Source organism: Hordeum vulgare, chromosome 2H (genome assembly GCF_904849725.1).
Source record: "Hordeum vulgare subsp. vulgare chromosome 2H, MorexV3_pseudomolecules_assembly, whole genome shotgun sequence".
Lineage (NCBI taxonomy): Eukaryota > Viridiplantae > Streptophyta > Magnoliopsida > Poales > Poaceae > Hordeum > Hordeum vulgare.
In genome coordinates, this window is record NC_058519.1 from 491152408 (window position 1) to 491175879 (window position 23472).

At 43.7% G+C, this 23472-nt stretch overlaps 2 protein-coding genes across 3 annotated transcripts; one reads left to right on the forward strand and one right to left on the reverse strand.

Annotated features, from left to right (window-relative positions):
• Window positions 1-6300: 6300 nt before the first annotated feature.
• On the forward strand, window positions 6301-11237 carry LOC123426802 (protein phosphatase methylesterase 1). Its single transcript, XM_045110696.1, has 13 exons — window positions 6301-6594; window positions 6668-6752; window positions 6854-6924; window positions 7442-7556; window positions 7682-7761; window positions 8104-8188; window positions 8284-8364; window positions 8870-8964; window positions 9093-9143; window positions 9554-9634; window positions 10096-10168; window positions 10514-10591; window positions 10673-11237. The coding sequence occupies exons 1-13, from the start codon at window positions 6488-6490 to the stop codon at window positions 10703-10705; spliced, it is 1035 nt and encodes a 344-aa protein (XP_044966631.1). The 5' UTR covers window positions 6301-6487; the 3' UTR covers window positions 10706-11237.
• A 359-nt stretch (window positions 11238-11596) lies between these two features.
• LOC123430315 lies at window positions 11597-13844 on the reverse strand. Of its 2 annotated transcripts, none has more exons than XM_045114181.1 (2): window positions 13576-13844; window positions 11597-12966 (listed from the first exon to the last, which is right to left on the reverse strand). In XM_045114181.1, the coding sequence occupies exon 2, from the start codon at window positions 12876-12878 to the stop codon at window positions 11943-11945; it is 936 nt and encodes a 311-aa protein (XP_044970116.1). In that variant the 5' UTR covers window positions 12879-12966; window positions 13576-13844; the 3' UTR covers window positions 11597-11942. The 2 variants fall into 2 exon arrangements, with proteins under 2 accessions (XP_044970116.1, XP_044970117.1); XM_045114182.1 differs by lacking the exon at window positions 13576-13844 and adding an exon at window positions 13247-13527 and having other exon boundaries at window positions 11597-13209.
• Window positions 13845-23472: the final 9628 nt, after the last annotated feature.

The window sequence follows — 23472 nt, forward strand, 5'->3', positions numbered from 1 at the left end:
TTCTCAATGGTAAGATTGAGGAAGAAGTATATGTTGCTCAACCTCCAGGGTTCGAAGACCCAAGACATCCTGACAAAGTCTACATGCTCAACAAGGCAATTTATGGCCTCAAGCAAGCACCAAGAGCCTGGTATGACACACTCAAGGAGTTCCTCATGAAGAAAGTCTTCAAACCCGATTCACTTGGTCCCACACTATTTACCAAATCTTATGACGATTAGTTATTTGTATGTCAAATCTATATGAACGACATTCTCTTCAGTTGCACTGACAATCACTACAGTGATGAGTTTAGCTTCATGATGCAAGAGCAATATCAGATGTCCATGATGGGATAGGTGAAGTTCTTCCTAGGGCTTCAAATTCGACAGCAACCCAATTGCATCTTCATATATCATGAGAAGTACCTTAAGGACCGCATCAAGAAATTTGGCTTGCGAGACTTCAAAGGCTACAAGATGGCAATGCCAACAAACGACCACCTCTACATTGACGAAAATGGTAAAGATTTTAATAAAAAGGTATATCACTCCATGAATGACTCTTTATAATACCTATGTGCGTCTAAGCCCGATATAGTGCTTAGCGTTTGCTTGTGTGCCCGATTCCAAGCGGTACCAAAGGAATCCTATCACCTTGCGGTGAAGCAAATTCTTCGATATTTGGCTCACATCCCAATGCTAGTATTATGGTATCCAAAGGGCTGGAAGTTTGATCTCATTGGCTATTCAAGTTCTAATTTTACTGGAGACAGATTTGATCACAAGTCTACATCGGTCACTTGTCACTTTCTAGCCCGATATCTCGTATGTTGGTTCTCTAAGAAGATGAACTGCATCTCACTCTCCATTGCTGAAGCCGAATACATTGTTGCTCGTGCCTGTTGCACACAACTTCTTTGGATGAAGCAGACCCTCAAGGACTACGACATCAACAAGAACAAAGTACCACTCTATTGCAACAATGAGAGTGCCATCAAGATCGCCCACAAACCACTACATCACTCAAAGACAAAACACATTCAGATATGACATCATTTCCTTCATGATCATGTGTTGAAGGGAGATATCATCATCGATCATGTGAATACAAAATAGAAATTGGAAAATATCTTCATGATACCTTTGTATGAGAAGAGGTTTTTCAAGTTGCGGTGTGAGCTAAATATCTTAGAATCCTCAAATGTCATGTGAATGTACATGCATCCTTACACTTATGCATTTTGATGACTATTATGCACAACACACGATGTGACGTATGTTTTCAACTCATGAAGGTGTACATTCTAAGTGTGAACACATTAGCAAAGAATATGACTTCAGAGCGCCATGATAAGTGTGCACCATGTATGGGTCTAACATTATTATACGGTGGATAACGCCACCATCCTCACTTGAAGACATTGCATTTATCTTCGCAAGTTTATCTATGTCTTCAAGGAACGTAGATTTATCTTTGAGTGGAAATTTTGTCTTCGAACATACCTCATTTTCCATTTGAATATATCATATATAATATTCTGGAGTTTTGTCCTCTACAACATTTTTCATATATCTATGACTTTGCACTTTATCTACGCAAATGTGATCGAACCCGATAACCTCATCTATGCTTATCTCACCTAAATTTGTTCACTCCAGTCATATGCATTCTACTTCACATGTGTTGTTTGTCTTCACAATATCCTTGACTGTTGAAGACAAACACAACCAAATAGTCAAAAAATGCAATCTTATCTTTTTACCGCCCTTTCCACAATAGTTCACGCGCACGTCGCTACAGTTCGGAGGTAGTGGGCTGTCAGACGTGGTGCATGCTCGCCACGCGTTCCACTTCTTACCCCCTTATAAATACACGACCCCTAACTCATTTATTACGTTCACCTCTCCCGCTCTCGTTCTCGAGCTTCCAAAACCTAGCGCTACCACATGATTCCATCATCACAGAAGGAGAAGCGCTTGACTGCAGCGACCCCTTCATATTCGTACTCACGCCGGCTATGATTGTATTCGCACCATCGCCATCGTAACTGTCTGCCACCACCAAGTTAGTGTGTGGAAGATCGAACCACTCGGTTTCTCTGCCTTATCGAGTTGTTATTCGTGTTCATCGTAGCAGCAAACAAACTCTGATTTTTACTGCTTGTTTGATCTGTAAAATTTCCAAATATCTTCTACTGTTGTTTTCCACCTTATTTTCGACAACACTCAAACATTAATCTCATAACTTTCTAAGTGCTTTTACTTGTGTTGAAAATATGGTTTGATTCCACATTTGTGCATTTTCTCGAACTTGCACAAGTCTGGAACCAACTTATCCTATGCAAAAGTGAATGTCTTCGCAATATGAGGTCATTATCTTCAGACCATGTTTTTATCTTCAAAATCTTTTGAAAATGCATATGAGCTCTCCTATTCCCTTCACATCTCTAATTCTTTCACACGTACATGTCCATGGCAGAATCGCTTGGATCTCATAGTGTGAATTCATTTGCAGACTACTTACAGATACATCTCGAATCAGCTGAAGATAGTTCATGTTTGCATAATTCCATGAAGTTGTTTCCTAAGCCGAATACAATGGTCAAGGATCAAGGACCCAAGAAGGGTGGAAGACAAAGACGCATGAACACGGATCAAGATCTTCCACCTGAACTATATGAAATATACAAGTCTGATCCAGAGGAGAGCTATCAGTAATGCAAGAACCGGGTCTAATGGATCCAAAAATATTGGGTAGAAGAATGGTTCTTTTACCGGTTTGTCACACGTGAGTATGCTGAAAAGAACGCAGTCCGAGCACCATGGACTGATATTGTCTACAAAATCTTCATCCGAAGACAAAAGGCTGACGCCATAAGGATTGGCTTCTACCCATGCATGGTCGGGCATCCTATGTGTGCCAATCCTGGCCCATCAAGTATCATATGGTGCCGTGACGATGATGTCTTTAAAGCCAACTGTGCATTTGCAAAGGCTTCGACTACAAAGTACAAGAAAAATTCATGGAATTGAATTCGATTATGGCCTTGCTGCTCTAAGGCCAGATGACACACATCAAGGAAACGCCAATGCCACCGAAACTTGGGAAAGCAATGAATATTATCTTGAGCATCAGGCTCAACGTGCTCCAAACAGGGGAGTTGCAGCTGAAGAGACTGATGATGAAGCTCCTGCCGCTGATTCGTAACCTATGAAGAGAAAGAAGGCTTCAAAGCCTAAGGAGTAAGGATTCAAGGGCTTCAAAGCCAATCGCCACAACACCAAAGGCTTCACGCTCCAGGCCTGCTGAAACTGCTAAAACTAGCTTGCAAACTGAGCATGAATCTCGCACCTCTCCAAGCGTGAATAGAATACAAGTTGTTGCCCGTGGGATGAATCCATCTGTCACCTTGATGGATGATGATAACATTATTGATTTGTCTGACGATGAGTTTGATGATGAGGCACTTGCGAAGCTCATTCTGCAAAAGGAGGAAGAGGCCAAACATCTTGAAGACTTGCCTCTCTTTGTTGTAGATATCCTCAACTAGTTCATTGATGAATGGTCCCCTGATCCCATTCTCACCATCGATGCCCTTCAGCTTTCCATTGGACTAAGTGTCACCTTTCAAGGGCTGGTGAATGAAGAACTGTCAGTTTCTCAAAGGAATGCTTAACAACACGAGAAGATTCACCATGAGAGAGCACTTTTCAAGAAGCACGTCCACAAACTCATTGTTCTACAAATTCAAGGCTATCTGAAGATGATGGCAGCCTCGAAGACTGAGTTTGAGAAGTGTAGTGAAGATGTCAAAGGCGCCCTTGTGTGTCCGAGGAAGAAATATGAGAAGATGGTCTGAGCACATAATGAAATGCTAAAAATACAAGCTCTTGGCCAATCTGCTTTTGACCCTCGAGTTCTTGAGAAGTCAAAGAAGGCTTCAAAGTCTTCAAGCTAGCCAACACCCGCAAGACAAGAAACACCAAGCACCATCTTTCCCTCTGGCTTCTCTGGTTCCAAAACGCCTCTTCCTTCCTCTGTTGTATCCAGCAAGAAGACAAATACTGCGGAGGCTGAAGCCAGAAAGTGCAAGAATGTGCAAACTGTTGAAGCTCAACATGTCAAGAAGCAGAAGACAAAGAAGACAAAGTCTTCAAGCTCGGCCCAAGTGCCCCCCTCAAGTTCCCTCTGCGGCTCCAACGGCTCAAGAGGAGCCCCTCCTTGTGATGCCTATCTCTGTGGATCCTCCTACCTCATAAAATGTTGAGAGGCGAGTCATTCTTCATGATTCTGCTCCCACAGAGACTCGTGAAGCTGCTCCTGATGCTGAGGATATTCCAGTCGCTGACCCAACCATAACTGAATACATTATCTATGATGAAGCCATCCCCAAAGACAATATGGAACAAGAACCAGAACCGGTGCCTCAACTGGATGCACCTAGGGTATCATCACCATTGCTAGAGTCAGTGAAGAAGTGGACTTTGTTTCTCGTGCTAGACCAATCGTCCGTGATGAAATTTGGGAAGAAGCTCATCCAAACACACCTCTGCATGAAGTCATTCAACGTACTCCTCTAGTTCATGTATCAAATCCAGTGCTTGTGTCACCCCAGTCTCCATTCAAAGACATGGAGGTTGAAGCTTTGTTCATACGTCGCCCCTCAAAAGGATTCGTAAAGGCCCTAGGCCATCAACTACCTCCATGACAAGCATACTTGAAGAGGATGTATCGGTAGATCTGACTCCGTTAGTCGAAGACACTCCTATGGCTGAAGATGTGTCAAGCTAGCAACCTGAGGTTGAAGCCAAAGCTGTTAAACATATAGCTGTTGAAACCACTCAAGCTCCACCAGAACCACATACCACAGAACCTGCCATGGATGAAGCCCAATGCTCCATCTCCTCATGGTCCTCCTATCTGTGCGACGCCATCGACCGATGATAATGCTGAAAACATTGTCATGGCCCGCAACCGTGAAGGAGAGATGGTGCCAGTCAAGTGCCCCAGGTTAGTTCCTCCACCAAGAATGGGTCCACAATATGAATTCAATATCCGTCGACGTCCAAGAGTTCTGAACCCAATGCCTTGGCTCAAGGGGAACAAGGTAAAGACGAGGTCTAAGTGATTGCACGAGGTCTAAGTGACCTTGGCTCAAGGGGAACAAGGTGAAGACGAGGTCTAAGTGATTGCGCGAGGTCTAAGTGACCTTGGCTCAAGGGGAACAAGGTGAATACGATGTCTAAGTGATTGTGCGAGGTCTAAGTGACCTTGGCTCAAGGGGAACAAGGTGAAGACGAGGTCTTCTGAGTTAAATCTCGGCCTCCCTAACGAGATGTATAGTTGTCACAACAACTGGAACTGTTCCAACAAATCCCGAGTCTTTGTCAAGCAACTCATTCTATCTTTCCACTCCTTTACATACTGTTTAGTACTGTGAAGCCATTACTTGTTTGTTCTTGAAGTGAAGACATTCATTTGATCTGTGTTTGTCTCATACTACTTTAGTTTATCTCGGTACCCTTCTGTTTGCATGATGACTATGCCATACATGTCTGAATGTTTTCATCTTACTGGATGCCATACCTAGATCCTTGTGTGTTGTCCCTATCTCATCCTGAATCGTTTCTGCTCACTTCAAAGACATATACTGTTTCGAAACTAGAAGTCGTCTATTCACCCCCTTTAGTCAATAACTAGCACTTTCATCGACAACTATGGTAGACCGAGATAACGTTCTGAAAAAGCTTCCATACAAACACCGAGAAATTGTTTCAGACTATGCGTGAGAGTTGTGAGTGTGTGAGGAAGGGGGGCTGAAATAGATAGAACTTTTCCTTGTGTTAACACATTGTCCCGACGCATCTCCATAAATCCTAAGGATCTCATTGAGTCTAATTGCACTCTCTGCATCCGCCTTGATGAAGATGAAACTATCATAGTGAAAAGCAACTGGTTCACCCAGGGTGCTCTCAAGCTTGCTCTAATATAACTATCAACAAAATTTCCATAGAACTTGAGAAACAAAGAAAAACCCTCGGCACATAAAAGAAAATGTATGGAAGATGTGAAATAAAGTAGCACTTCTCCGTTCACATGAACCAAAAATCGAACTGACAAAACATATTTCATAATCAATCTCACAAGATTGACGCAAAAGTCAAACTTTAATAGGATAGTTTGATGTTGAACTGTATTTGAGTTTGACTTCTCATAATATACCATGAGTCATGTTCATGTTTTAAAGTTCTAGGGCATAAATAATATTTATGCCCAAAAATCTTCTCTCCCCCACCCTAAAATCACTAAAAACACTTATTGGGTGTTAACTTTTGCGTCTTGTGTTCTCCATTTCCCTAAGATGCTCCGATAGTGTAGCCATCTTCCCTTCCCATTCTCCATTTCCCTTTCGTCTTCTGGGGTTCGCCGTGCCTTGGAGAGAGACCCTTCTCCCGCTCTCCCCGGGCACTCCATCGGCTCTTCCTCCCCAGCCCAGCCGCGTCGAATGGAGCCCGCGCCACTATCCTCGCTGCAGGAGGAAGGGGGGCCCGACGAATCGTCCTCCTCCTCCGCCTTCTCCGCCGCCGCCGTGCCGCCACGGCCCGCCACGCAGTAAGCCGCCAACCCCACCCATCTCCTCACTGCATCTACCGCGAGAGAAGCCCTAACCACGGATCCTTCGCAGCCACTCGCTCCAGAAGTACGCGCCCGTGGACTGGTCGGCTTACTTCGACGAGGAGCGCCCCGTCGCCATCCCCGATACCGAGGACGTACGTGCGTTAGAGAGCAGGGGGATATCTCGGATTGCTCCTGTGTGATGTGATCTGACTATTGGAAGTGTTCCTCTTGGGTTCTCTCTGTGTGTGTGTAGGTTTTCAATGTGTACATGGCCGGATCGGAAGGGCCCGTCGTGTTCTGTCTGCACGGAGGCGGCTACTCTGGGTAAGTTCAGACGCTACGGCTACAATGCAGCACCATTTGCATACGAATAGGCAGACAACTGCTAGTTTCTGTAATTTTCAAAATATTTGGTTTACTACTAACTAGTGATGAATGTCCGGGCTGGAACCATGGAAAGCTTATGTTGCAAAATGCAGATGTTCAGATGTGTTTAGCTAAACTTCCAAAGCATACGCGTCAATTTTTTTTTTCCAAAGCATCGCCTCCTAGCTATTATGGCCTCATGGAAAATGTACACACCGCAACTTCTGTTGTGTTTGTGGAATGTTTTGGGTAAATTCAGTGTGCACTAAAGACTAAACAGTATGACCCGAAAAGTGTTAGGTTACTGAACAGTGTTTAAAGACAACTTTTGCTTGTATTTACAATAATCATGTAAATCCTTCTCCAAGTGACTTGACTATACTCCTTGTGAAATGTTGCCTTGTAAACTTGCTTATATTTAACAAATGTGTGCTTAGTGCTCACGTTGGTATGTTTATTCCTCAATCTTCCTTAGGCTTTCATTTGCGCTAGCAGCTAATCAGATAAAGGGAAAGGCTCGTGTTGTTGCCATGGATTTACGGGGACATGGGAAATCTTCCACAAGTGATGATTTGGACCTGTCCATTGAAGTATGTTCCTTCACTGTTTTCATAACTTACCAATTTGATAGATAGCTACACTTTTCATACTTATAAGGTAATCCATGCTTCTTGACATTTACCTTTGTCTATGTTCTTGTTATTTGCAACTGCAGACTCTTACCAATGATGTAATAGTTGTTATACGTGCATTGTATGGAGATTTGCCACCAGCAATTATACTTGTTGGTCATAGGTAAGTCAACATTGTGTATTTTTTTTCTTTTCTTTTGTGCATGCCTCCTTTATCTGAAGCACTTGACTGAAGTTCTAGTTCATAATAGATGAAATTCACAGTGGGCAAATTAGCGTGATATATCTTAATAGTTTCTGGAAGCTAATTTCCACGGTCTTAAAACTAACACTGAAATTTCATGATGCTAATTGTTCTATTAATACATTCTACCTTTCAGTTACTCTGCTGTTACTTGGCTGGTTTGTACTATGCACATTCTTGACTCAGCAAGCTTGTTCATTCTGATAAGGGTTCTTGGTAGCTTCTAGTGAATAGTGATGCACTCTTTGACCTCTTTTTTAGCATGGGTGGTTCAGTGGCTGTACATGTGGCTGCAAGAAGAGCAATTCACAATCTTCATGGTCTTGTTGTTGTTGATGTAGTTGAGGTAGTAAGAGTTTCCTTACGTTAGATCTTAAATTATTGTTGCACATGAAACGATCTGACTCATTGTTGATTCTGAACTTCTCCTTTTGTACACAGGGAACAGCAATTGCTTCATTGATTCATATGCAGAAAATATTATTAAATCGAGCACAGCACTTCCCGAGCATTGAGAAAGCAGTATGTTGATTCAAAACTATATTCTGTGTGCTCATGCCATTTCAGCTTTAAGTATCTTTGCTGCCCACAATATCTGAATTTTCATTTTTAGTTCATCATGCTGTCCTTCATCACTTGATTTTCGGAAATATGGATTTGATGTTGTACAGATTATGGCCACAAGATATATCATGAAGAAATAAATAGAATAAGTAGAAACCACTCAATGCAAGTGGAATTCTTATAAAAAGCCAAGTGTATCATATTTAAATATATCCTTCACCTTATTTTTGTTTAATAAAAAAGGGCAGCCCGGTGCACGTAGCTACTGCTTGCGTAGAGTTCGGGGTAGGGTGCGATCACTTTGGCTCTTTTGTATGCAGCCTTTCCTTGCATTTCTGCAAGAGTCTGATTCCAGGACTCGAATCTGTGACCATGTGACCTCATGGTCACAAGGCAACAGCTTTACCGCTGCACCAAGGCTCCACTTCTCTATTTTTGTTTAATGAAACTTATAATTACACAGATTGAGTGGAGCGTTAAAGGGGGCCCGCTACGGAACATCGATTCTGCACGTGTTTCTATTCCATCTACCTTGAAGTATGATGAATCAAAGGAATGGTAAGCAATACCTTACGTAATGCGTGCCTGTAGCTTGTAACTCAATGTGGTTAGAGAAAAAAAATGTGCATCAACTTGATATTGAGCATTATTTAGGAGACTAAATATATTGGTGTACTTTGTTTCAGCTATACATACCGCACTCCTCTCGAGAAAACAGAAAAGTACTGGAAAGGATGGTATGTTTTCAACCTGATTATGGTCTTTATGCTATTTTTACCACCACCTTTACTAAAACCATGTCCTTTTTCACATGATCTGTACAAGTGCTATCTCTGTTGCTCAATTTGATATATCATATGTCTGGTCTACGCAAGAGGGATTGCCCATTTAATCTGATAAGGACCCAACTCTTACTAATATTGGAAGTTGAGCTAGTTGAATGGATTGAAACAAACAGAAAAAGACATTCATGAATTGTCGTAACCGCCAAACATAGTGGCAGCAAACACAGAATAGCTAAACCAGATTTCATGAGCCATCAATATTTTGAGGAACGCTCTTGTTGTTTTTGGCATTACTTTCAAATTATTTGCTTATCATTTCTGTGATTGGCTGACATTGAAGCACATAAATGCTTCTGTTTTAGGTACGAAGGTCTTTCAGACAAGTTCTTATCTTGTCCTGTACAAAAGATACTATTATTAGCTGGCACCGATAGATTGGACAGGTTTGCAACATCCATCCAGTCTGAGAAACTCTATATTTATTCATTACCATGCTTGGCTTGTGCTAAAACCTTCATTAGTTAACTCTGTGCTATTCATTTCTGATCGATTGTTATCATTGTGTGTCAGTTGCACCAGCATGTAGTGTGCACTCTGTTTTTCTAAGGGCAGGCAATATTTTTTTATGAGTTTACACTCACACTAACAATCAGACTATCAAGATTAATGCTGGGAAGAAACTGAACTTCTTGCTAGCGTTTTTCATTGTCATCTGTTATTTGTTATTTGAAGTGCAAAGCATATTACACTCATCCATTATCAAACCTTCTATTTTAGAGGATTTCATTTTCCGTACATGCATCCTCATTGTTCCCTTAATAGTGTGCTGAATGTGAACGCCTTGTATCACTTCGTAGCCCATGCAGGAAAATATGTGTAATGCACTGGTTAACATGTTCTGCAGATCTTTAACAATTGGTCAAATGCAAGGGAAGTTTCAAATGATAGTAGTTCGACACACTGGGCATGCCATACAGGTTTGATCCTAATGTACTTTGTTAGTCACTTTATATTCTAAAGTCTTTAGTCCAAGGCTTGGATTTTTTCGCTTTACATCTGCTTCTAGGGCCTCTGAGTGATCACAGCATGCATAGATGAGTAGATGCTTGAGGGCTAATTTGAATTTTTCATAGAATTTGCTGAAATGCCGAAGCACCACATGATTAGCAACCTAAGTTTTATCTACTGACTGTTGTTCATTATTATACTAGTGTTATAGTTGACGAACATATTTCTTCAGAAGCATGATTATTATTAAGGTTTATAACTATCAGCTACAAATCTTACCAAGTTTTAGCATATCAATGAAAACTTCATTTCAGGAAGATGTGCCTGAAGAATTTGCATCACACATACTGAACTTCATATCTCGCAACAAAATAGGGCCCAATGGTGTTGAGGTCAGTAACTAATCTCCTTATTTCCATTTCTCAATATTTGCTTCGCTTCGGAACTAATGCCTGGTACTTATATTTTCTCAGATACCTGGCCTCATAAAAAAATGGCAGCATTAAATAGACTCTGGAGGGAGCAGTGCCTACTGCCAACATCAGCACTATATAGGGGGAAACCTGGGGCTCGTATCTGTGCCTGTTCATTGCGTTTCTCCTGGTAGAGAAAGTTTGTGTCAAAAAGAAAGACAAAGCCATAGGGATGAGATTTACCACTTGGTCGCCTATCATCCATACCGTGAATGGTTTTTCGAGCAACTATTGTGCCATATGTAAATAAATTTTCGCACTGAGTGTTGACCCATGAACTAGATTCGTGTTCTCTAGGTGTATTGATACTTTTTCAAGCTTACATCGCTTAGTTTGTAGTCCCAATTGCATACACCTTCAACTTCAACTTCAACTTCAAGGCAGGCTTCAGATCTCTCTGACATAATATTGTACTTGAGCCTTAGAGGCCATATTATACCCAGTCGAACACATAAGACTGTACCTACAAGATTTTGTTGTCGTCGAAGCTAAGACTAATATGTTGTTTTGAAGTGGTTGGGATCCCAGCACAAAGACAATGATATGCTACTGGTTTCCTTTCTTACATACATTGCTGGGAGTAGCTTCAATCCATCCCTCGCTGTGTTTATATTTGTGCAGTTTACACAGTAGAGGATATAACTGCCTGGTAAATAAATATGGCAATCTAAAAAAAAAGACAGTAATATATACAACTGCCTGGTAAATCTGGCCATCTAAAACATAGAGATAGTTGTACCTACAGTATAGGCAGTAGGTTACAAGATTCTGAAAATCTTTTCCATAGCACACAAAGCTTGTGATTCAGAAAAAGAGAAACAGCAGAGAGCATTGGAAGTTAGATTTGAGATGCACATCATTTTTAAAAGGCACATTAGTTAAGTATCCTATTATCTGAACACACAACCTTTAGAAAAACAAATCTTGAGGTACTAAAATGGTGGAGACATCGCCCACATGATATAAGCCCCTCCAGAGAGGTGAAAGTGTATAATCTTTCTTTTTTCAATGTACAGAAGACAATAAGGAAAACATGCCTGATCTTCACTACTCTGTATAAACTATTTTACAGGACTTCTCTTCACACCAACATGTGTGAAGAAAAGGATGAAAAGAATTAGAGAAAAGGAGAATGTTGTCCCTATTTAATCTATTCTATGTTTACAAAATCCCCGAGATCATATGCAGGTCAGGGAAGAAACCAATGGAATGGCCATCAATTTGTCCTTGAACAATCAGCTAAAGAATCAGTCAAACAACAAAGCCTGAGTCATAGGATAGTCTCCTGATCCGCTTGCATCTCAATGTTCCCTTGATCAATTATAGCGAAGGCATCAGCAACCGGAAAATACACCAAAATCACAATACCAACCATGGCAGCAAGCATCAGCACCAGGAAGGAGATAAATACGAGTGACTCATGGGATGTTTCACCTGGCCATGCAACAATGGAGAGCCCAAGAAGTGTAGCTCGGGGAAGTAATATTATAGTGGCAAATATTAGCATGTATATCCTCCGTCGGAGCCCCTTGTTGATCACCAAAGACAGCATCTGTCCTCCAACAAACATCACATAAATGGCCAATATGATGTAGAATGCCCCAAGAAATATGCTGCTCAACAATGGGTATGTGCATGCGACATTGCCATTGTGGACCGCTGTAGCTGAATACCAGAACTTTCCAAGCTTTGATGTTTGGCCATCATCTGAAGCGACACGAGGACCAATGAAAACAACACAAGCTTCCCAGAGAAATGAAGGAAGGCAGATAACGAACATGGCGCGTATGGTTTTTCGATTCCACTTCCGGTTTAAGGTACCAAGCTCTTGCTTCTGTAAAGCTGCACTGAGAAGGAAAGCGAGCAACAAGAACAATCCTGGCTCTGCAAACCCCAAATTTGAGATGATATAGAATTTGCAAACATTTTCTTGCCACGTCGGGTCAGAAGTGAACCTCCCCTCTCCATTCACGAAAGTGAGCCGAAGTACTTCTCCAATACCCCACCAGAAGGCAACCAATACTAGTGTTATCCTTGTTAGCCACGGCCCGTTGAAGTAGTTAAGTCGCTGGTAGCCTCTTTTGTTGATCCACAGCTGAAAATACACCGCTCGGCTTAAGCAGATCAGGCCCAAGATGGAAACTATGGAAACGAGGGCAATGGTCACCACACCAATGATCTTGGTGAATAAAGTAATCAAGTGCATTACAAAACGCTGAACGGCTCAAGACCTCCACGCATTCTCACTTTATTAACAGCACAGGCAGAACTCTCACATACTGCAGACCAAAATCCTGAAAGGAGAGAAGATCAGAAAGATTATCAACACTGCAAGACATGTGCAGGCAGGTAATCAGCAAATGGTGTCATCTTGTTACAGATAAAAGACTTTGACTTGTCAATGTAAGACACCCATGCTTAACACATGAGCTTCTGATCTAGTCAGTGCTCATTGTTGACATGGCTTCGTTCACCAAACCCTTGACCTCTTCAGAATTACCTGCCGTTCACCAAACCCTTGACCTCTTCAGAATTACCTGCCGTTCACCAAACCCTTGACCTCTTCAGAATTACCTGCTTCTTTCAATGCATATTTGAATTGAATTGCATAGTAAAATCCACCATAGATTTCTCTAACATTTTACTCTGTGATTTATGAGCAGAGTTCTCTCTAGATTAACCTACCGTTTCATTATGATTAGGTGATCATTGCACATTGTCTAATCATTGCAACTCAAGACGGCAGGGGCAAAATAGTCTACGACAAAAACTCGCATACGGAATTCCCCCGAAACTAACGTCGGGCAAACGAAATACAATCTCAAAGCTTCGAAACGAGAGAGACAGAAATCACCAAGATCAACACAGCTCTAGCCATGGGCGGAAAGACAAAATCCTCATACCTCGGAAAACAATGGCCGAAATTGCGGATGGGGATGAGAGCCAGCATGGACGAAATGACGTAGAACGGGAGCGGCGATGGCGGCGACGCGCTGAAAGGATTGGGGGGAGGGGTGGAGCTGAGGCGTCGGTGGTGATGCTAAGCGACGGCACGGCGGCAGTTCTAGGGCACGGAGGTGGACGAGAAGAGGAAAGAAAGGCGCCGGTACGGGACGGTGGAGAGGAAACCGTGGAGGAGATCGATTTTGACTCTCGACGGACAGCATGTATATTCGATTTAATAAAGGAAAACAAACAAAGTACAGCAGTATTACCAATTTTTTTCTTCTTATTCCTTTCTTTTCCAAATAACTGTCGTGAACAATATAATATTGTAAAAGGAAAACGTTTTCCGCCAGCGCGCCGGCCGAAACGTTCGGTCGGTCACGTGGCTGGCGTTCGATCTCCAGATCTCGCGTGTCCAACTCGTCTTCCTCCCTCCCCCCATCTCCTTCCTCCTCCTCCTCCTCCTCCTCCTTCTTCTTCCCTCCTCTCCCCCTTCCCCCCTGCAACCTCATGCGTTCTCGATGAACGTTGCGGCTTCTTCACCGGCAGCCGCTGCGTCTGACGGCGGTGACCGAAGGTGACCACGCGAGATGCTGCAGCCGGGGCGACGGTTAAAACTTTTTTTATATATGGTTGAGGCTTTCTCTGTCAACGCTTGTAACTTTTTTCTCGTTGAAGTATTTGGTTGAAGCTTTTTTTTTTTTAACGGTTGAAGCTTTTCTATACACGGTTGAAACTTTTTGATGAGTGACCACGCGAGATGCTGCAGCCGGAGCGGCGTTTAAAACTTTTTTCATATACGGTTGAAGCTTTTTCTGTCAACATTTGCAACTTTCCCTCGTTGAAGTTTTTTGATTGAAGCTTTTTTTCTTAACGGTTGAAGCTTTTTCCATACACGGTTGAAACTTTTTTCCCAGCGTTTGCAACACAGGGGGGTGAGATGCGACCGACGGGTATGAGCAGCGGCGAGTGCGCCGGCGAGCGACGGGGGCAGCGAACAGTCGGGACGAGCTGAGTCCCGGGGCGCGGGGCAGCCGGGGCGGCGAGCGGTGTGGACGAGTTGAGTCACGGAGCTGCATCCATGGTGCTTCGACGGGCGGCCGAGGCGGCGACCGGAGGCGACCGACGGTGAGGGCGACCAGCGGTGAGGAGGCGAGGCGTCGGCGCGTGCGAGGCGACCAACAGTTGGGGACGATGGGATCCGACGGTTCGGGTTGGGCAGATTTGACGGCTACAGGTCGTCCGGCCCAACAGTTGGGCCGGCGCGCTGGCGCAGAGTGCTGGCCATTGTGAAAACATCCTCAAAAAATTTCGTACTCAACCCACAGTCCAGATCTTGTTTGAACATGACTCACCCTCGCCCTCGCTCTTGCTCTTGCTCTTGTTTTGCACTCGCTCCCCGTCTTGCTCTGTTGCTGTCCGCCGTCGCCACGCTTCGGTCTTCTCACCACGCTACCTTCATGTCAGGACATGAACCAAAGAATTAGTACTAAAGAAGAATACCTACTGAAAGAAGAGCGAGTGCGAGGGCGACTCGTGTCCAAACCAGATGCAAGGAAGGAGGGAATGAGAAGGAATTCAACGGCTCGTATGGCTCCTCATCGTTTCACCACATTTAAACAACCATTGTAATTAACCGTTGTAATAGTCATCTTCTTTTACCGCGTTGAGTTGGAAAGCAACAATATTAAGCCTCTCTGGGCTCTCGAAAGGAAGGCATGTTGTAATTTTTCTCCATTCTAGTTTAGTTTAGCTAGCTAACATACTCGCAAGACGGGGTTCAACAACTATTTTTGATGGTCTTGATTGAAATTCATATATCCTTTGATTTTTGGTATTCCTCACAAAGGTATTAGAGCGACGGTCCTTTTCCTTGGCACCCACTTCGAATCAAGGACCAATGAAAACAACACAAGCTTCCCACACAAAAGAAGGAAGGCAAATAATGAACATAGCGTGTATGGTTTTCGATTTCACTTCCGATTTAAGGTACCAAGCTCCTGCTTCTATAAAGTACACTAAGAAGGAAAGCGAACATCAAGAATAATCCTGGCTCTGCAAACCCCAAATTTGAGATGATATGTAATTTGCAAACATTGCCTTGCCACGTCGGGTCAGAAGTGAACTTCCCCTTTCCATTCACGAAAGTGAGCCGAAGTAGTTCTCCAATACCCCCACTAGAAGGCAACCAATACTAGCGTTATCCATGTTAGCTACGACCCGTTGAAGTAGTTAAGTCGCTGGTAGCCTCTTTTGTTGATCCACAACTGAAAATACACCGCTCCGCTTAAGAAGACCAGGCCCAAGATGGAAACTATGGAAACGAGGGCAATGGTCACCACACAAATGACCTAGTGAATAAAGTAATCAAGTGCATTGCAAAAAGTTGAAAAACTAAAGACCTCCACACATTCTCACTTTATTAACAACACAGACATAACTCTCACATACCGTAGACCAAAATCCTGAAAGGAGAGAAGAGCAGAAAGATTATCAACACTACAAGACATGTGCATGCAGGTAATCAAGAAATGGTGTCATCTTATTACAAATAAAAGACTTTGACTTGTCAATGTAAGACACCCATGCTTAAGAGATAAGCTTCCGATCTACTTAGTGCTCATTGTTGGCATGGCTTCATTCACCAAACCCTTGACCTCTTCAGAATTACCTGTCGTTCACCAAACCCTTGACCTCTTCAGAATTACCTGTCGTTCACCAAACCCTTAACCTCTTCAGAATTACGTGCTTCTTTCAATGGATGATTGAATCGCATAATAAAGTCCACCTAGTTTTCTCTAACATTTTACTCTGTGATTTATGAGGAGAGTTCTCTCTAGATTAACCTACCGTTTCATTATGATTAGGAGATCATTACACATTGTCTAATCATTTGACCATTACACATTGTCTCATCATTTAAACCACTGTTCATTATGATTAGGTGATCATTACAATTGTCTAATCGTTTGACCATCATCTGAAGCAACACGAGGACTAATGAAAACAATACAAGCTCCCTAGACAAATGAAGGAAGGCGGATAATGAACATGGCGCGTATGGATTTTCGATTCCGCTTCCGGTTTAAAGTACCAAGCTTGTGTTGACGCGCTAAGATGATTGGGGTAGGGGCGGGACTGAGGCGCCGGTGGTGATGCTAAGCGATGGCACGACGACAGCTCTAGTGTACGGAGATGGACGAGAAGAGGAAAGAAAGGCGCGAGTACGAGACGGTGGAGAGGAAACGATGGATGAGATCGATTTTTTACTCTCTACGGACAACACTATTCAATTTAATGAAGGAAAACAAAAAAAGGTACATCAGTATTTCCAGGTTTTCCTTTTTTATTCCCTTCTTTCCGAAATAACTGTCATGATTGGTAATTTTGCAAAAACATCCTCAAAAGTTTTCTAGTCAACCCGTAGTCCACATGTGGTTTGGAGATGACTCTCTTGCCGTCGCTCCCCTCCTCGTCGTGCTCCTGTTTGCCATCGCCCCGCTCGGCTCTGGCTCGCCACCGTGATCCACTTTTGCCCCTACCTCTGCCTTACCTCGTATAGTTGTGCTCCCTTGCACCTTCACTCACCACACCACGACCTCTCCAAGTAAGAACATGAACCAAAGAGCTACTGAAGAAGAACACCTATTGTTGAATCGAACACCTTCAATTATCCAATGAACCAGAAGGAATGATGGAATGAGAAGGGAGATCAACGATTTGTGTGGCTCCTTGCCGTACACCCCATATAAACAACTACTGTTAATTAACAATTGTACTAGTCATCTTCTTTTACCGCTGTAGGATTCGAAGTATGTCTAGAAGGGGGGGGTGATTAGACCACTTGACGAAATAAAAACTTAGCCTTTTCCCAATTTTAATAATTGGCAAGTTTTAACAATTATATCAAGTCAAGCACACCCTACATATGCAAGTCTAAGAGTATAGCAGCGGAAAGTAAAGACAATCACATGTAAGTAGATGTTAGGGATAAGAATATTAAATGCAAAGATGACACAGAGATTTTTGGCGTGGTTCCAATAGGTGGTGCTATTGTACGTCCACGTTGATGGAGACTTCAACCCACGGAGGGTAACGATTGCGAGAGTCCATGGAGGACTCCACCCACGAAGGGTCCACAGAGAAGCAACCTTGTCTATTTCACCATGGCTTACGTCCACGAAGGACTAGCCTCACTCGGGGTAGATCTTCACCAAGTAGGCGATCTCCTTGCCCTTACAAACTTCTTGGTTCAACTTCACACGAAGTCGGAGGCTCCCGAGCGACACCTAACCAATCTAGGAGACACCATTCTCCAAAAGGTAATATATGTGGTATGTATGATGAACTCCTTGCTCATGTGCTTCAAAGATAGTCTCCTCCATACTCAATCACTCTCTCACAGATTTGGCTTGGTTAGAAGAGATTGATTGGTTGGAAAGCAACTTGCGGAGGCTAGAAATCAAGATCCATATGGTTGGAGTGCAATATCTTGATCCCAACACATGAGTAGGTGATTCTCTCTCAGAAAATGGATGGGGCAAGTGTTGGTTTGTTCTGAGTATTTCCTCTACGAAAGAGAGGCAGGTGGAGGGATATATATATGCATCTCCAAAAATCCAACCATTGCAACATTATTGCCCAACTCGGTGAAACCGAAGTGAAAACTTGGTTGCACCGACGAGTGCAAAATGTGGCAACTTTCGGCGTTTCGGTGAGACCGGTATATAAATCCCGGTGAGTCTGATTTGGCTGACCTAGCAAGTTATCCAAACTCGGTGGCACCGATTTGCAAGAATCGGAAATTCTGATTTTCAGCAAATGGCAACCAGGGAGTTGGTCATTGTTTTTCGGTTGCACCAAAATCAAACTTGGTGACACTGAGATGGTTGGGTTGGCTCTGGATTCTGTCTAAGGTAAAACTTGGTAGGGCCGATTTGGAAATATTGGTGGCACCGAATTTGAGTGTTTGGCTTTGGAGAAAATATTTGAGGGAGAATTCTATGAGGGTTTTTGGTGGCTAACTCTAAGCACTTGAGAAACCAGATCATCATAGATACCTCATCCCCTTTTAATAGTATTGACTTTCCTATTGTAACGACTAAGATGCGGCCCTTTCCTTATTTGGGGGCAAGGCCTCAAAAGGGAAAGAGGCGCATCTACGCGTTTCGCAAGCGAGATAATCATAATGATACAATAACTGAAAGAGTGACAAGTAGGGCATACACTTGCCATCTGATAAGAACATAGTCATACAGTCATACAGTCACACTTATTCAAAACATGGAAAGGTCCAGCTACGGACAAAATAAAAACACATAAAGCTATGATATCCCGCATGCTGGCCCCATGATCACGACCACGGCCTCTAGTCCTCCGGATAGGTCACGTACAACCTGCCGCTGTCCTCATCGAACTCCCACTTTAGCTGGCTGTCATCGAGAACTCCTGCATCAGGGGTACCTGTACCTGTGGGTGTTTGTAGTAAACCGTGATCCACAAGGACTCAACAATCCTATGACCTTGGTATTGAATCTAACTGAGTTAGATGGGCGAGGAAGGTTAAGTATATGAGTTTGCAGCAACCTAAGCTTATAAGGTGGCTATCTTACGGCGAACAGAGTTATCATATGGTGGCTTACGCAAGACGGTCGAAGACTAGGTTGATCACTAAGTGATCATGAACCCCTACTTACGTCAATCATAACCCCACCGTGTTCTCAAACAGAGAAGGGGCTCTGAAGGAGACAGTCACGGTTACGCACTCAGTTGGCAGTTTTATTAGAATTACTTTAAGTTGTCTAGAACCGGATGTTAACAAAATATCCATGTTTGCCACATAACCGCGGGCACGGCTTTCCAAAAGATTTAACCCCACAGGGGTGCTCCAACTAGTCCATCACAAATTACCACATGCCGCATAGTAATCCTCTACCACGAAACTCGTGATCTCGTCAGATCCCTGGAGGAAAACCTCAACTCTCAGAAGACCCAAAGGCTCACCGGAATCCCAATGCGCAAGATATATCGCTAAGGTAAGAAAAATCTGGCAAGACCACCCGGTGTGTCGACGATCCCAATAGGAGCCGCATATCTTGTTCTCAGGACAGAACCGTCTATGCATAGTGGACGGTAACCAAACGACTCGAGTTGCCCCGAGGTGGCTCCGCCGACTGCTAGGTGGGTGGACCAACACTCATGAGGATCACTGGCCCGGGGGGGTTGATTAACTTCCTCGGGGTAGCTATTCCCTATGCATTTTTATTAAGTTGTTAGCAAAATCAAAACCAAAGTTGGGTCTTGCCAGACAAGTCTTATCACTATACGATTTATCGAGGGGGTCCCCATAACAACCCCAACCGTGTTAGGAGCGCTGAGTTATGGAGTAAAACACCGGTAGCCGAAACTAAGGCGACAACAACGGAAAAAATCACCCGGCAAAAGGCTAGGCCTTCCGTTATTCACCAAGTATATAGGTGCATTAATTAAATAACAATTAATATGATGATATCAAATTGCCCATGTTATCACATGGACCAGCTGGCACCTGCAACAATCAACACTATCAATTAGTGGTTGAGCAAGCCTACTAAGCCAAACAATATTTGCTAGGAGGGGTGGTGTTTGAGGTTTCATGGCAAATTTTGATGGCCTATATATCATGTGGTAGACAGCGGAGATGTAACGAAGGAAACGTAACACTAAGCATAACAAAGCTAGAAACGGTGTCAAGGTCATGATCATCTTGCCAGTGATTTCTTCAGACTGGAACTGCTCTTGTTCTTCCTCCACGAACTCTTCGGAATCCACATACTCGCTTGCCGTTCCCGATGCTACCCAAAGAGAAGATAACAACAAATAAACACCATAAAAACATAATGCAACGACCAATATGATGCATGTGTGATGAAGAGGGCATGCACCACTATTCTAGTCACTTTCATCTGCATTAGTTGAGTTGTTATATTCTGGACATAACCTCATGTTAAGTTATCTTGAAATGCATGATCATGGCAGAAACATATGCATCACGAGAAAATGATGCAAAAACATATAAAGAACGTTGTGGACGGAGTTTTGGTTCAACCGGAAACTACAAAACAAGTATGGAGGTCTACGGATTCAAAACAACAAAAAACATAAATATATGGCACTCACTGGTGAACCCAGGTTGCCATTTGAACAAGCCCCAAATTCCAAGTGGAATGGTGTTAAAGAACTCACAAAACCATCAACCATAGCTCACACATGCTCAAAACCAGTTTGACACACAATCTATTTTCAACAACATCATATCACTTTGACTATACGATCTATTGCAGCTGCAACCCTCTAATTAATTCAAACAAGACATGAAACTGAAGCCAACCAACATCATTACAACCTCCAACAAGTAGCTAAGCCAAAGGGGTCACACATCAAAAGATATACAACCCCAAACTTGGACAAAACATCACAGATTGGGACTTCGTTAAAATTACAGATTTTCACGAGCTCCTTATGCTCTGAAGGATTTTGGCAGCCTCCAAAAGGATATCTACAGGAGGTAGCTGGGCATGAAATTTGAGAGAGAGCTAGACAAACATGCCAGCAAACAAACATTAGTTTGTTGCTTGGGCTAATTCTCAACAGGGAAGCAAATACACACAACACAATAGGGCAAGAAAATAACATCAACCTACCAGACTTAGTGAAAACTACAACTTCTCACAGTCTGTCATTTTCAACCAAGTGCCCACTTTGACAAGGTGTAAATCTAAGATGCCAATTCCTATGAACAAAATAATTTCCCCAAGTTGTAGAGGGGTTCACCCACTACCATTTCTACCATTGTTGCAGCATCAAAAGTACAACACCCCACTTGTTACAAGGCTCAAAACAGGGCATGACAACAAGCTACAACACTTAGGAAGAAGAAAACTAAGGCAGTGAGGAAATCAACTGGCATAAAAAAATAAGGTGTGGGAGGGGGGAATCAAACCCATGCCCACCCGCACTCCAAGCGCACACACTACCACTAGGCTATGCCGTCGTCTCTCAACAGAGGAGGGGGCTTTGCCCTTTTGGGTAGAACCTCATGCCTCTGCAGCTACGGGGACGGCCGGAACAGGGGAGGCACACCGGCGTCCACTCCGGCGACTATCCGACAAGGAAACCTATGGCGAGGGATGTTGGGTTCCTGGGGGATCCATTCCCGGGGAAAACTCGCTGGGAGCTAGCCCACGATGGCAGCGCGACGGGGCTGTTGCACCGGGCCAAGCAGAGCTCGACGCCGGCGACTATCACGCGCTGAATGGGATCCTAAGCACAGGGAAAAGGGAGAGGAGGAGGAGGCGCTCATCCTGGGGGGTCTCGGAGATGCGCTCGACGCTGAGAAGAGGAAGGAGAGACGGGGTGGCCTGCGACGACGTGTTGCTCCGCTCCGTCTTCGACGATGTCGACGTGGAGGAGATGGCAGAGGAGGGGATCAGGCTTCCTAGCGACGGGAACGGATCGAGGGAGGATCCAACATCCTCCCTACCACCTTGGCCTCCACGGAGGGGCTACCGGTGATGAGGAACGGCGGGGATTAACGGCTTAACCTATGAACCTTACCTTGCGGGGGGGGGGGGGGAACGAAGGAGGGAGATGAGGCTGGAGGCGCGAGGAGGAAGGAGGAAGAAACCCTACATGGGCATGCACGTCGAGGCTATAAATAGGGGAGGAGGGGACGACGCCTCGACGTCCGTGAGCCACGGCGACACTCTCTGTCTCACGCACCACTGACGAAAAGCAGACACGGAAGAAAACAGCGCGAGGAGGAAGGAGAGGGGAACGAGCCCTCGCGCGAGAGGGAAAAAGAAGATGGGCCAACTCTCTCTCTGCTGCTAAAGAAATAAACACATGCATGTCCTTTTTAAAAACAAACATTTTGAAAAGAAATAAAACCAGGAAAGGAAAGGGGTTTATGTGAAGGAAAAATTACTTTGAAAAAAGACAATGAGCCCCCCTGTTTATAAAAATAGGTGGGGCATTTTTGTGCACAGAAAAATACATTGGTTTAAATAGATAATGACCCTGTTTAAATATAAGAACAAAGTAAGAAATATTCAAATAGGTGAGTGTTGTCACCCACAATTATTTAAATAGTTTTTCAAATATGTTGGGTATTTTTAATGGCCAAAATAGAAACTTAAATTCTGCCTCAAGTTAGAAAAGAGAGAGGGGGTTTATTTGGTCCATGGTGCAACTAAGATTTTGAAGGTTCCTTGTTGCACCCACACCACACTCCACAAGAACATCCAAGACACATGCAACCACATCACCAGGGTGTCACAACACCAAGAACAAGACTGAACAAAAGGAACAAGCAAGATATGCATGATGCATGAGATGCACATGAAATGATAAACCATACTCCGCTCCATAACATAGTCTCAACATGGTTGCCATCTATGGAAAAGCTTACAAAAGGGGAAAGAAAGCACTTGGGCTGTTACAACTCGCCCACACTACAATAGGATCTCGACCCGAGATCTTGGACTGGAAGAACTCTGGAAATTCGGAACAGAGGTGATCCTCCCGCTCCCAAGTGGCCTCTTTGTCGGAATGATGTGACATATTGCACTTTGAGAAACTTGATTGACTTATTGCGGGTCTTGCGCTCAGTCACTTCAAGAACTGCAACTGGATGCTCATGGTAGGATAGGTAGGGCTGGAGGTCGATATCCTGGAGATCAACTGTGCGCTCGGGAGTCTTGAAGCATCTTCGCAACTGAGAGACATGAAACACGTCATGCACATTTGAGAAGTTGGAGGGAAGCTCTAACTGATATGCAAGATCGCCTCTCTTGCCAACAACTCTGAAAGGACCA